General features: G+C 45.0%; 1 protein-coding gene across 2 annotated transcripts in view; it reads left to right on the forward strand.

Annotated features, from left to right (window-relative positions):
* The window catches only part of PROM1 (prominin 1), an 85,931-nt gene that overhangs the window by 16,886 nt on the left and 55,132 nt on the right, over positions 1 to 13,913 (forward strand). Inside the window, exons 2-3 of one of the 2 annotated variants that reach the window (XM_027103297.1) lie at positions 9,376 to 9,431; positions 12,847 to 12,873. In XM_027103297.1, coding sequence (XP_026959098.1) covers positions 9,376 to 9,431; positions 12,847 to 12,873 — 83 coding nt within the window. Of the gene's footprint in view, positions 1 to 9,375; positions 9,432 to 12,846; positions 12,874 to 13,030; positions 13,124 to 13,913 lie in introns of those variants that run through there. The other variant, XM_027103296.1, reaches the window with a different exon arrangement.

A 13,913-nucleotide genomic window follows, 5' to 3' on the forward strand; every position in this document is an offset into this window, starting at 1 on the left:
CCGACAGGACTTGCTTTAAATGTATATCCACAGATCTACAAACACACCACACTCCTGACAGAGTAAATGCCCTTCCTATTTGCATACTTTCTCTTCTCTTTCTCAAATTTCTACCCTGAACCCTCCTCCGTCAGCCAGTGACCTCATACTTCATGGAGAAAATGAGTGGAATCACATGGAAACTAACTCATCCCTCCGTATTTTTATTTCCAATTTTTCACTAGGCTTATTCAGACATTTAGAATTCTTTTCCCCAAATGGAGTCAATAGTCAAAAATATCATTCTCAAAGTTTTGGAAAGAATTATCAATTTACCAGAAGGTCCTGAAATGGTTTATGCCACCACCAGTAATGTGTCGGGAATTTTTTAAGGTTGAATTAATTGTGTCTCATTACTTTCATATATATTTCTGATCACTAGTGAAGTTGATTGTTTTCCCATCTGTTTCCTTTTTGAGGAGTTTGTCAAATGTCTGTCAAATGCCTTCTGCCTAATTAGGTAGCAGAGTCACTCTTTTTAATATTGATTTCGTGTCAGCAGCTCTCTGTACAGAAGCCCTTTGCCTAATCTCTTTACTGCGAATTGGCATTAGGCCATTGGTGTTAGGGAACTTGTCATTTAGGGACGATCGTCTGGTCAGAAATAATCATCCAATTTCATACTTCCATTTTATAGATGAAAAGCCTAAGACCCAGAGACAGGAAGCTTGCTCATTTCAGACCGTACAGCCAAATGGGAGCTGGCAGGACAGGGAAGCAAGAAGGAGGGCAAGGGAAATGGTTGGCTGGGAGGGAGGTGGTGTCTGCTTTGTTGTTGCCAATTGGGTTCCTGGTACTTGGAGAACAGCAGGAGCCTTGTTGACTGAACATGCTATGGCTGACAATGTAAGTGAGCAGTTTATCATTTTTGGTCCTGTCATGCATTGCAAGCACAACAGACATACTTTTATTTGTATCCATTTTACAGGTAGAATATGTTCATATGAAATATACAGGAACGAAAATTTTACAAAGGGTCATAAACAGAAATTTTAAAAAGGATCCATTCTCCACCCAAAGAACAAAGGCTGGTTTTCAGATTTTTTCCCTGGGCAAAGATTTTTTTGTTATTGTTTTTATATAGCTAAAGTCACCCTATATCCCCGTATAGAATGTAAGCATAAAGTTATGACCTAGAAGAAAAACAAAAAGATATTTAGATCATCTGGTTTCAAACCCACTGGTCTCCTGTGTATGCAGATTATCTAGAACTGACTGTGCTTGAAGGTCTAGTCATTTTTTTATTATGATAAATGAGACTTAAAATAATAGGTTGTACATTTAAAGACCAGGCTCAGTTAAGAACTTAGAGCTGGAGAGAAATCAGATTTTGTCTGATGTTTAGTGTACCATTGGAATGGCTGGGCTTTTAAGGTTCAACAATAATGATGATTTGGGATATTGTTTTAGTTTGTAAGAAGTCTTTGATTTCTCAACCCCACCCCCTTTAGAGCTTAATAAAGAAGGTGAGGTGAGGGCTTCACTGGTGGCGCAGTGGTTGAGAGTCCGCCTGCCGATGCAGGGGAAACGGGTTTGTGCTCCGGTCTGGGAAGATCCCACATGCCACGGAGCGGCTAGGCCTGTGAGCCATGGCCGCTGATCCTGCGCGTCCGGAGCCTGTGCTCCGCAACGGGAGAGACCACAACAGTGAGAGACCCACCTACCGCAAAAAAAAAAAAAAAAGAAGGTGAGGTGAAAGACATGCAGGATTTTCTTTTTTTTTAATGATTTACTTTTTTTTAAATTTAATTTTTATTTTATATTGTAGTATAGTTAAGTTACAATGTTGTCTTAGTTTCAGGTGTACAGCAAAGTGATTCAGTTATACATATACATATATCCATTCTTTTCCAGATTCTTTTCTCATATAGGTTCTGTAACAGAATATTGAGAAGTTTTCCCTGTGCTATACAGTACAAGGTCACAAGTGGGTGATGAGTTGTAGGTATTTAGTGACAAGGATAGGAGGGTTTTTTGTTTGTTTGTTTTGTTTTTTTTGTTTTTGCAGTATGTGGGCCTCTCACTGTTGTGGCCTCTCCCGTTGCAGAGCACAGGCTCCGGACGCGCAGGCTCAGCAGCCATGGCCCACGGGCCCAGCCACTCCGCAGCATGTGGGATCTTCCCGGACCGGGGCACGAACCCGTGTCCCCTGCATCGGCAGGCAGACTCTCAACCACTGCGCCAGCAGGGAAGCCCAGGAACTAGAATTTTTAACTTGATAGTATTACAGATTCTGTGTTTTTGCGGGGTTTTTTTGGTGAGGAGAGTGTTGGGAAAGGGGTGGAAGAGTATGTCAATGAGAGAACTTTGTTTAAATTTTTTTAATATTCTCTTAAAAATTCAAGTGAGATCAAAGTATATACAGGAAAAAAAATCCCCCTTCACTCTGCTCCTAGTTCCATTCTCTGCCCCTCGTTTGCGGGAGGCCATGGTCAATAGCTGAGCCTTCCTTTGTCACATGACAGAACAAAATGGGGTGGTGTTGATTCCCATTCTCATGGGAGTGTCTGTGCGATCACGTGCGCCTTGGTGCAGACCAAAAAATGCGATTCAAACATCCTCAAGACCAATGTTCCTTAAATGAACAGCAGAGACAAATGACGCTTTCCAGGAACGTCTTAGGGGAGGAAACGAACTCCGGGACTCCACAGGTACCTTGGCCATGTTGCCTGCCTGGATTTAACAGTGGTGGCAACACAGCTGTTGGACCATCTTACTCTCAGGCCCAGCGGCCCCCTCCCAGCCCCGTCCCGTCGTCAGGGAGGCCACAGGGCCCTGAGCCCTTATCCGACTTGCATCTTGGTCAAGGATTCCGAGCTTCAGGAGCCCCCAGAGGTCTCCCTGCTCCTGTGCAATGTGAGAGCCTGCTTCCTCTAAAAGCACTTGACATGATTTAAGGGCCAGCCTGCCCAGTCATGGGCTTGGCTGCATGTGGCCTTACAGTGAAACAGAATCCCCCGGCACGGATCTGTGTGAACATGTGGCCGGCGGAAGGCTGCAAGGGCCAGACTGGTCCCAGATGCTTTTCCAAGAATTGCTTCCTGTGCAGCATTTTTCTGAGCTCTTTTCTGGAAGAGCGAGTGAGTGCCATCGTGAATTCTCATGCAAGCCGATGTGTGTCAGTCCTGCAGGGAAGCTGCTCCAATCAATTAAAGGAGGACTGCACAGTCACGTGCTGACAGCTGAAATGAAGGGCAAAACCGCACCAAGGGTGATCGAATTGTATTTTAAATACGGGAAAGGGGGCTCGCCCTCTGGAATACTTGATTATATACTTGGAGGCAGGGAGCATACTTTGGTAAGTTCTAATAAAGCCAGCTTGGCTTCCAAATGTCTGAAGCATCCATCCCTTTATAAAAAACCAAACCAAAGGGTTTAGTCATGTTCATGGAGGAGTTGAACAGCAGAAGGTAGAGCTCCGTGAAACTGAAAGGTACAGGACTGTGGCTACCTGAAGGGGTTGTTAAAATGCATTCTCTCGGGCTTCCCTGGTGGTGCAGTGTTTGAGAGTCCGCCTGCTGATGCAGGGGACACAGGTTCGTGCCCCGGTCTGGGAAGATCCCACATGTCGCGGAGCAGCTGGGCCCGTGGGCCATGGCCGCTGAGCCTGTGCGTCCAGAGCCTGTGCTCCTCAAAGTGAGAGGCCACAACCGTGAGAGGCCCGCGTATCGCAAAAAAAAAAAGCATTCTTTCAAGTACTAAATTTGGACAGACTCATTGCAGCCGCTCCAGAAGGATATGGTGAACTCCAGGACCTGAGGCAGTCGCATCGTTTGGGTCCCCACATCCTCACCCACACCAGCCAAAGGAAGATGTGAGCCAAGGAGCGGGTGGGTACCGTTCATTCCAATGTCAAAGGACAGCGAACATATTTAACCAAACCAGGCGGCTCGAAGATGGGCTTGCTAAAGTACATTCTTCAGAGAAGCAACACTTAACCTTGCGCGTGACAAACCAATTTAGTTCTGTCGTTTTTGATGGAAATCTTTGCAAAAGACATATATTGATTTGCCTTTTAGTTTTGCACACACCAAACATAAGTTGATTTGGGAGGTTGTTCAGGGCCATCATTCAAGGTCGGTTGTCCTCAGAGACGACGTGTGATCTCCCGTCCTCGAATTAACTGGACCCCGATGACTTGGCTGGGGGCTCAGGCTGTCAGGAGTTGCCATACCATTAATGGTGGTGACAGGGCCGCTCAGATGCGCTCTGCTCCAGCACAACTACGGGGCATACCCATTCTATGGGGGAACATAGCTGGCGTGGCTGAGTCATGGTTAGTCTTCTGTGCCCACTTGGCCAGGCTGTGGTAGCCAGTGCTTTGATGAAATGCTCATCTAGGTGTTGCTGTGAAGGTGCTTTGTAGATGTGGTTCACACCTACATGTGAACCCTTTCAGTGTAGGGGATTACCCTCAATAATGTGGGTGGCCCTCATGCAATCAGCTGAAAGGTCTTCAGAGCAAAACCAGATTTCCACAGGAAGAAGAAATTCAGCTTCAGGACTGTGACGTCAACTCCTGCCTGAGTTTCCAACCTGCCCTGAGATTTCCAACTTGCTAGTGCCCGCAGTTCCTTAAAATCAGTCTCTCTCCTTCTCTCTTTCCCTCTCCATCTCTATCTCTAGCTGTAGCTCTAGCTCTGTCTCTGTCTCTATCTCTGTCTCCATCTCTTCTATCTCTGTCTCTATCTCTGTCTCTATCTCTATCTCTGTCTCTATCTCACCACTTACTGGTTCTGTTTCTTCAGAGAACCTGACTGAGAGAGGCAGTTATTCCCAAAGTTTGGGATGAGGGTGGTGAGTAGTGTGTAGCTGGAGAAAATTCTAGCCCTCTCCCCATTCCAACCACTGAAGAATCAAATAAGCAAGGTCCTTCCATTTTTCCTGAGGCAGAGTTTATGATCATCAAGTTCTTTCTCTGAAGTAACCGCGTTCTGTGTAGACAGTGTCCCTCTGTGAGCCCATGTGGCCATTTTCATCTACCCTAATCTTGTGGCTTGGTGATGGGATGGTTGACACAAGTCTGCCTCTAAATAAGTGAGGAGATTTTTTGTGGGTTTTTTTTTGTTTTTTTTTTTACCTTGTATGCTATCTTAACTCACCTCCATTCGAGCCAGTGGACTGATATCCAATAAAGGACCTCGGCTTTGCATCAAATGATGGTCAAACATATTTGTATTTATATACTTTAAGTTAAAATAAAATGTCTAAGGCATGAGTCTCTTCTTTTTATTTTTCCACTAACCTGTCAGCTATCAGAACAGATCACACCTACTATGCTAATGCAATGTATATTTAAACATTTTCCATGCAATGAGTTGGCTCCTTAAACATTTTTCTTGATTAAAAGGTAAACTGAGTCAAATCATCCAAATAACCAGAAGTTTCTTAATTTGTTTGAATTAGTGAGATTTTCCTGTCAAGAGAAGAATCAAATTTCATTTTAGAAATCAGAATCAGGAAGCTCTAAAGCATAAAAACAATCCACAGAAAACCTAGATCAAAGAGAGAAGACAAGCTTCAACCAACTGCAGTGGAATACCTCTGTCTGTGATCCAGCATAAGATCTCTTCCACATGGGGCTCTGGTGAAAGTTCTGGGGACCACATACAAATTATGTAAATGTACATTTTCACCAACTACCTTTGCATCTTGATTTATTTTTTAAATTTATTTTATTTATTTATTTTGGCCATGTTGGGTCTTCTTCACTGCACGTGGACCCTCTCTAGTTGCAGTGAACGGGGGCTACTCTTAGTTGCAGTGCGCGGGCTTCTCATTGCGGTGGCTTCTCTTGTTGCGGAGCACGGGCTCTAGGTGCGTGGGCTTCAGTAGTTGTGGAGCACGGGCTCTAGAGCGCAGGCTCGGTAGTTGTGGCACACAGGCTTAGTTGCTCTGCATCAGGTGGATCTTCCCGGACTAGGGATCAAAGCCGTGTCCCCTGCACTGGCAGGCAGATTCTTAACCACTGCGCCACCAGAGAAGCCCGTGGTACATTTTTAAATTAAGAGACCTAACTTAATTGAGTTGTCAAATAGATACTATCAGCAAAATCTTTCCAGGAGCACTTAAATTTGTCACAGATCTGATAAATCACCTGCCAACAACTGGGGTTTTTAAGGCTTCGCAGCCTTAGGAGGGACCCAAGTGATATCTGAAACTTGGGGGCAAGGAGGGACTGAGAAAGAGGCGGAGCCCTCCAGATGGGACGGTGGCAGGTTTAAGAAGGAAGGGAACTTACTTACGAGGCTTGTCTTGAGCAGCTGCAAGATGAGTAGATCTCCGCACCCACCTGCCTGAATCTTAAAAGTTTATGTAGTGGTCTCAACTGGATTCAGTTATGTAGCCCATTCAGATGGTCTCAACTACACATTACTCTCTCAAGATTGCATCCTTGAACCCAGTCATAGTGTGGGATGGGTGGGCAGAACGGACGTTCCACGGGCAGGGGAGGGGTGAGCAGCTTCTGAGTGCCTGGGTCCAGCTCGCAAGCCAACCAGTGGTCACATCCTGTCCACGGCCCCCTCCAACGTGAGGATGCAGGCGATCCAGAGGCTGAGACGGTTTCCACCAGAAGCCTTCTATGAGCTGGCCAGGAAAGACAAAGGCAAAGGACTGGGATGCAGCAGAACGAGTGTGACACTTGGGAACCATGAAAAGTGTGGGGCAGAAGTGAGACCCCGGTTCTTCCACGTGCTTTCTGAGATGGACCGTAATGGATTCAAAGTTCTCACCAGCAGTGAACCTATTAGATCTGAGATAGGATTTCCTAGTGTGGGGTCCCATGGGCTCCCGGATGAGGTGTGAACAGCAGAGGGTTAATGTCAGGGCTTGTCAAGTAAAGATGCTTGGGTTGTGCTGTACAGGCATTTGTGATGTTCACTCACCCTGATTAAGAGCCGCTTAATTAGAGATACACAGGGAAGCCAAGGGAAAAATGGATATTGTGGTCCTGAGCGTGAAGGACGCCCATTCTGTGTTTTTGTGACAGGGGATGCTGGGAAGGAGGGGGCATTAAGGAAACAGATAGAGGCCTTGAGGCTTTGGGGGAAATGGAATTGCTCCGGGGTGAGAGTGGGCAGGGTTATCTGCCTCCTCTGGACCTGTGCTGTCCAGTGCGGGAGCCACTAACCACGTGTGTCCATGGAGCACTTGAACTGTAGCTTGTCTGAACTAAAGGGCATTGACACCGGCTTCTGAACTCTTAGTATGAAAATAAGACTGTAAATAGCTCATTAATATTTACACTGATGATATCTTGAAATGATACTACTTTGCATATATTCGGAGTAAGTAAAACATATTAAAATTAATTTTAAACTAATCATGTTTTTAAATGGAACTACTAGAAAATTTGAAATTACTTATGTGGCTTGAGATAGATTTCTATAAGACAGTGCTACTGTAAACCACAGGAAGGGAGATCATCTCTGCTCCAAAGTCTTGGGATGGGTTTTTAGCCAGTACAGCAAGGATCAGCTTCGCCAGAGGGTCAGGGCCAGCTGGCAGCCAAAGGACAGGGATCACCTGCCAGTGAGTGTTGTCGTTGGATGTAGTTGGGACCATGCCTGGGACACCCAGGACCACCAGCATCACAGAAGGATTCAGGAGGAGCTGGGTCTTCAAGCAAACTGATGGGGACATCTGTTTGACAGAGAGGAATGTCACTGTTTCCCAGAGGTTGCCATGGGTACACAAGCCATGTTCTCTGGCATTGGCTCACCTCCACAGAGCTCTACTAGAGCAGCGTCTGTTACGTGTGTGCAGCAGACTAGAGCAAAGAGACTGGTTCAAGGCCGGAGAATACCTGTGATCCTGGGTTGCCCCCAAGGTACCTTGGAGAAACTCTAGGGTTTCCAGGGTTCCCTACCAGTTTGAAAATCTGTTCCTGCAGCACATCCTTTACAGGTCTGATCCATGTATCTATCTGCTCCGTGCAGGTGGGAAGTTGTTTTCCAGAAGACCCTGTGGGGAAGTGGCTTGCTTTGTTTCCCGGCCTGTACATGTGAATGTCTTTGCTTTAAAGAAGGGTTCACCGTGGGGTTTCATTTGCGACCCCCAGTAGTATACTTTGGAAGTGCTTATAGGGGATACAGTCCTAGCATTCCAGAAGCTCATTCCTGGGGCAGAAGACAATGTGCAGTGTGGGAAGGACCTCGCACCAGGGGAAGGAAGACCTGGGCCTGGGTCTGGCCTCACAAATCACTGATTTTAGACAAGTCACCCTCCCTATCTGGCCATCAGCTCTGCTATATCATTACTAGATGGGGGAATCAGGATACGAGGTGGCTCCTGAGCTATGTGAGAATTTTAAAATGCCCCAAATGAGCATGCACAGAAAAATTCAGTTTTGCTTAGCATTTTGGGTTTTTCTTGCACTGCTTGGAGAACGGAGAGGGACGTCTCATGTTAAGAGCTCTTGGATTAGGTTAATTGTAAGATTTCTTTCATTTGTAAAATATTATGTAGTAGAAGTATTAAAGAATAAATTGCATTTGTGGTTCCAAATAATTAAGAAAGCAATTTCATGGGCTATGGGGCAAAAAACAGTAGGGATAAATGGAGTCAATTCCCTAAGGAAATCTGATGTTCCTAATCTGCGTGCAAATGTTAATGCATTTTCCAACTTAAAAGAAACATCACATTTATTTAGAGATTCATTATCTCCTGTGGCTAGTGGTGCTGTCAGTCCAACTTGGCTTACGTATATTAACCAGCAAAAACCATGCGCCCTGGTCACATTAAAACTTTAAACCTTGTGATTCAGTGTCCTGTCAACATGTTCATATAGACCAGGAGGGCAGCCTTTTTCTGTGAAGGGCCAGATAATAAAGATTTGAGGCTTTGGAGACCATGTGGTTTCTGTCGCTCTGCTCTTGTAGTTTGTACGGCTGAGCAGGCAGAATCAACATATGGGTGGGGCGGTGTTGGAAATTTAATAAATAATAATTAATTAAACTCGATTTATTGACAAAAAAAGAATCAGCAATATCAATGTAACATTTTATTAGTGACTGTTAATGAGGTGTATGTAGTTTGCTGGTAAATATTAAGGTGTTTGTGAGAAATTGAAAACTCTTAAAGATGGCAGCCCTCTAATTTTGCCACTGGCAAAATCGTAGGTCGAAAATATTTGTTCTCCATTCTTTGCTTCTGGTTAGAGCCTCGTTAGGTCAATTATTTACTTGCGCTAAGAAAGAGGAATAAAAGTATAAGAATACTCTATTGAGGTTCAATCATTTGTGAGCACATATAGACCTTTATTTTCTAAATATGCATTTTATATTTTTACTGAAAAGGTAATCGTGCCATTGTTTTGTGGCTTTTTTCCCCCAGATATTTTAAGAAAAGTTGTACAGAAGGAGTTTGACCTGTCAACGGATTATGAGAAGGTAATTTTGATTGATGAATTTGTTAGCAAAAAATAAATATGAGCAAAACTTTGGCTGATTTGAAAGTAAATCTTTAAACAACCAGTCGTTTTACCTGTGAATTTAGTAACCTTTCTTGACTAAGAAGCTTTATAGAGTATTGAAATGCCTTATAAATCCCATTTGAACTACAGCAGAAATTTCAAAAGTAGCATTTGAAGAAACATTCGCCTTTCAAGCTGTGTGTTATTGAAAAACTAAAATTTCCTTAAAGGAAGTCTTATGCTACTTTTTTTAGACAAGGGATGAGAACCCCTTAACTAAATGGAATGGTTTGAACGTCCCTAGAAGCAGGCATGCGTACTTTTCACATACACATGCATACTTGTAGAAGAAAAAGAATTAATTCTTACCAGAGCTCTTCCACAAGGAAGTGATGTGGGGGCTTGTTGTTAAAAAGATAAGCAGGGCTGGAACAGGTGGGGAGGCGGCTTTGCCGGCGTTCCAAGCTGTGGGGACCACGTGAGCAGAGGATGAGGTATGAGGGGAAGAAGCACAGGGATGGAGACGGTGGGGGAGAGGAAGGGGAAGGACAGGTGAGCTGGGGCCAGATCAGGGGAGGGCCTTGGAGGCCTCACTCAGATGAGTGGACAACAGTATTGTCAGAAAGTATCCAGGCACCTTTCATGTCTCTACTTAATACCAAGGTTAGGGTTAGGGTGAGGGCTAAGGTGCTGTTAATTCACTCTGTTTGCATCCACGAGATTAACTTACCTAAACAGAAGAGTGTGTTATTTCGATTTTGGCCTATGATGAATGTCGGCTGCCAATGAAATAAACAGACGAATGTTTTTGCATCGAATGTTAGGATAATAAAAATTAGTTGAATCTGTTTGTCAGGCTATTAGTCCTGCAGGGTCAGACGATTCGTTCCATCCTTTCCTGGTACAAAGGTGGTTATGAAGACAACAATAAAGGTACCAGTGGACTTTTATTTATTTAATGGCCAGCACAACAAAGGTGAATGACTGTGTCTCCAGCGGGTGTGACGGCCGTGAACTCTTGCCCAGTGGTGGGAACAGTGGCTGCATATTCTCAATTTGCAATAAAATGATACTTAAGGGAAAAGTGAATGCAGAAGCCAAGGAGGAAGTCCTCATCTCAAGGCCATTTATGTGTATAAAAGAGGATGAGCCAGATACACACGAGTGCCTACACCTTCCCTCCTACCACAGAAAGCATTTTCATTCTTCAATGCCACTGGCTTCATTTATATCTTCCAAACATGATTGCCCATGTGTGCCTGCTTACCTGGGCAGAATAAAACGACCTTTGCTTTTATATTTATATTGAAAATTTGCATGCCGTTAGCAGCCCAGCCTGAATGCCAGTTAGCTCTGGCAAGGAATGAGTTGGGCGTGAGAGGCTGAACTCTCTCATCTGGGCCCAAGCCTTAGAGGACCAGGTCCTCAGACTCTGAGGTCACTCTCAGCAGCCTGCCAAGTATGCGCCAGAGGTGGCTGCCACCGTCCACGGCAGGACTCTCGGTTGGACGAGTCCTTTATGGTTGGCTCGATATTAGACTTGGAGTTTCTGTAAGCTGGGGGACCCCCTACTTCCCGATCTCCTCTCCACCTCAGGTGTCTTTACAAATGGATAAAAACCGTTTGGGTGGAGCTGGTGTAGAGAAAGGAGCCAGAACTGGGCCCACATGAATGAACGGGATCCTACCCTAAGTGTGGAATTGGGTCATGTTTTCCAGTTATCCAAGGAAGAGGGATTTGGTTAAGCAAAGACACCAAAGAAGCCAGGGCTCCTTGGGAAGGGAGCTTTCTGATTGGCTTTAGGGAGATAAATGCTGGGTGTGTTTGGTCAGAGTCCCCGAAGCAGACCCGACCCTGAGTCAGGGACTCCAGGGCAAGTCACTTATTTGGGAGGTGCAGGGAAGCCTGGCTGTGAAGTGGGAGGTGACACAGTGGAGGGAGGGCCGCCTGTAGAGGGTGTATCATTCCGCCACCCGCCACTGGGGGCAACAGAGCTCCATCCTGTTAGAGGAGCTGTGCTAGACACCGAAGACACCGGTGTGGGAATTAGAACGTGGGGAGGTGAAAGAGTTGAGGTATTTATACACCAAGACTGAAGAGGCACTTAATCATAATCACGACACGGGGCTTGTTTTAAAGACAGATTCCTGGTCTTACCCAAATCCCCTGACACTTCTCCAGGGGAGGGGCCTGAAGTGAGTGTTTTTAACACACACTGTGAGGGGTTTATGATTGGTGAGGTTGGGAGGTAACAAGCCCGTGGGGCCTGGACCCAGGAAGGGAGGCTGGGGTCACTCAAGATGCCCTGTGGGTCCCCAGGGGCATGTTACATGAACTGCCCGTCCCAACATTTCAGATGATGCCGCCTTTAAAGGTTATTACCATCACAAACATTGTTCTTCCGCACCTGTGAAAATCTACCAGCTAAGGCAATGGCTTCCAAACTTGGATTTCCTGGACCAGACAATTTGAAAAACGTCATCCGGGGAACACCATGGAGCCACATAATTCTATTTAACCACATGAGGACATTTTAAGTCAACTATAACAACAATAATGACTCTGTCCCTCTTCATACGTATGTCACCTCCCTCTTCCAAAAAGAAGGATAGTCTTATAAATTGAGCAAATGAGGTACGCACTGTGAAAGAACAAGTGTAGGACTCCATGGCATCATGCAGGAGGGATGTACAGCAAACCCAGACATTGTTATCAAGACAGACTTCCTGGAGAAAGCAACATCTAAACTCAGACTTGAGTTTCATCGGCGGAAGAGTGGTGGGAATAAGGTTCAAGCAGGAGGGAGCCCAAAGTGAGGAAAGGGAGAGACCATGATGCTTTCTGGGGACTTGAGTGCTCAAGAAGAATGGGGACGTGAAGCCAGCATTAAATAACATAGGACCACGTGGAGGAGTTTGAATTAAACATGGTGGGACTCCATGGAATGCTGTTAAACAAGGGAATGATACCATAAGACTGTCATTTTAAAAAGGACACTTGGAAGTTGGTGCCTTGGGCTCTGGGGTTCTAGGCAGCCACTGATTCTCTGTTTCATGGAGACCATGTGGTTGTGGTTAGTGTGTTAAGCATTTGTAACTTTCCCTCTGGTTCCCCTCGTCCATAACTGATTAGCATACTGATTAAGAACCTTTCAAGAAATCCAGTGTAAATCCAAATGTGAGCCCTAGAGCTTGACTGTACCCAAAACACTGTTTGTCTAATAAATGCTCCCTTTACGTTCCGGTCTTGTGTCATCCTCCCCGCCCTTGATCTCCTCTGTGTGGGATATTAATGGTCTCAGTTGCGGTTAATGACTCCAGTAATGTTTTCTGTTTTCTTGATGCACGCTGCCTCTGCTTGCACAAACTCTGCGATGGCTTTGACTTCCTCAGCCAGAAAATGTAGTCTTGATTCTGAAGGTAAAGTCCTCACTTGTTGTCTCATGTTGCTCTGTCTAAAGCCCACGAGTGGTGTGACGCTTTTGCCAGAACTTTTTGTTCACTGTCATCTCCACTGTGATGACTTTTAAATTGTTTCCTTTTTGTTTCTGCCATCATCTTCCATCTTCTCTTTCAGCTTTTGTAGTCCACGAAAGAAGAGCAACCCATCTGCAAATTTAAACCTTGAGCTTCTCTTCAACACAGTCCACAAAGCACTCCGGAGATCTTGGTATATCAGGAAATAATTTAGGTTCTTGCCAGATCTTGGCCAGACTTTTGGGTTCAGTGTTACAACTTTTTTTCTGGCTGCGCCATGCAGCTGGCAGGATCTTAGTTTCCCGACCAGGGATCAAACCCATGACCCCTGCAGTGGAAGCGTGGAGTCCTAACCACTGGACCACCAGGAAATTCCCAGAAACAATTTCTAAAAATAGTAACAATTTAGACTATTTGCTGAGAAAGATAGCAAAGTAAGTAAGAATTTGGAGTGTCTGGAGCTGGCTTCTCAGTTGGCCAATGATGTGAGTCTTCAAGGGTGGGTTACACACCAGCAAATAACGACTTTTCATGGCCGTGGTGTCCAACTCAGCTTAAGAAGGCTGCATCAAAATTGCAATCACTTTTTTTCTGATTGGCTTTTTTTAACCATTGGCTTCCATTTTAACCTTAATATGGAAGTAGATAATATTCAAGTGCCACGTGCACCTTGCTTAATACTCTAAGCGTTTGCCCACGAGTTAGCTAATACTGACTGAACATTTGCTGTGTGCTGGGCACTTTGCTAGTTGTTTACACATTAACTCATTTAATTATCTGTCCCTCACAATATGCTGATGACATTAATGCTAATGTCACATTTCCTAGTTTAGAGAATTAAAAGCCTCCCCTGCTGGGATTTAAAGCAGGTCCTCTGACTCCAAGTTCACTGCTCTCTCCTAAGACATCACATTTGCTTCAAGGAACAAGGCTTGGGTTTCGTTTTCCTTTGCTCAGCTTGGCTTCAGAATGTATTGTTATCT

This window comes from Aethalodelphis obliquidens, unplaced genomic scaffold (genome assembly GCF_003676395.1).
Source record: "Aethalodelphis obliquidens isolate GAN/ISIS:26980383/991018 unplaced genomic scaffold, ASM367639v1 scaffold6, whole genome shotgun sequence".
In the NCBI taxonomy this organism is placed as follows: Eukaryota; Metazoa; Chordata; class Mammalia; order Artiodactyla; family Delphinidae; genus Aethalodelphis; species Aethalodelphis obliquidens.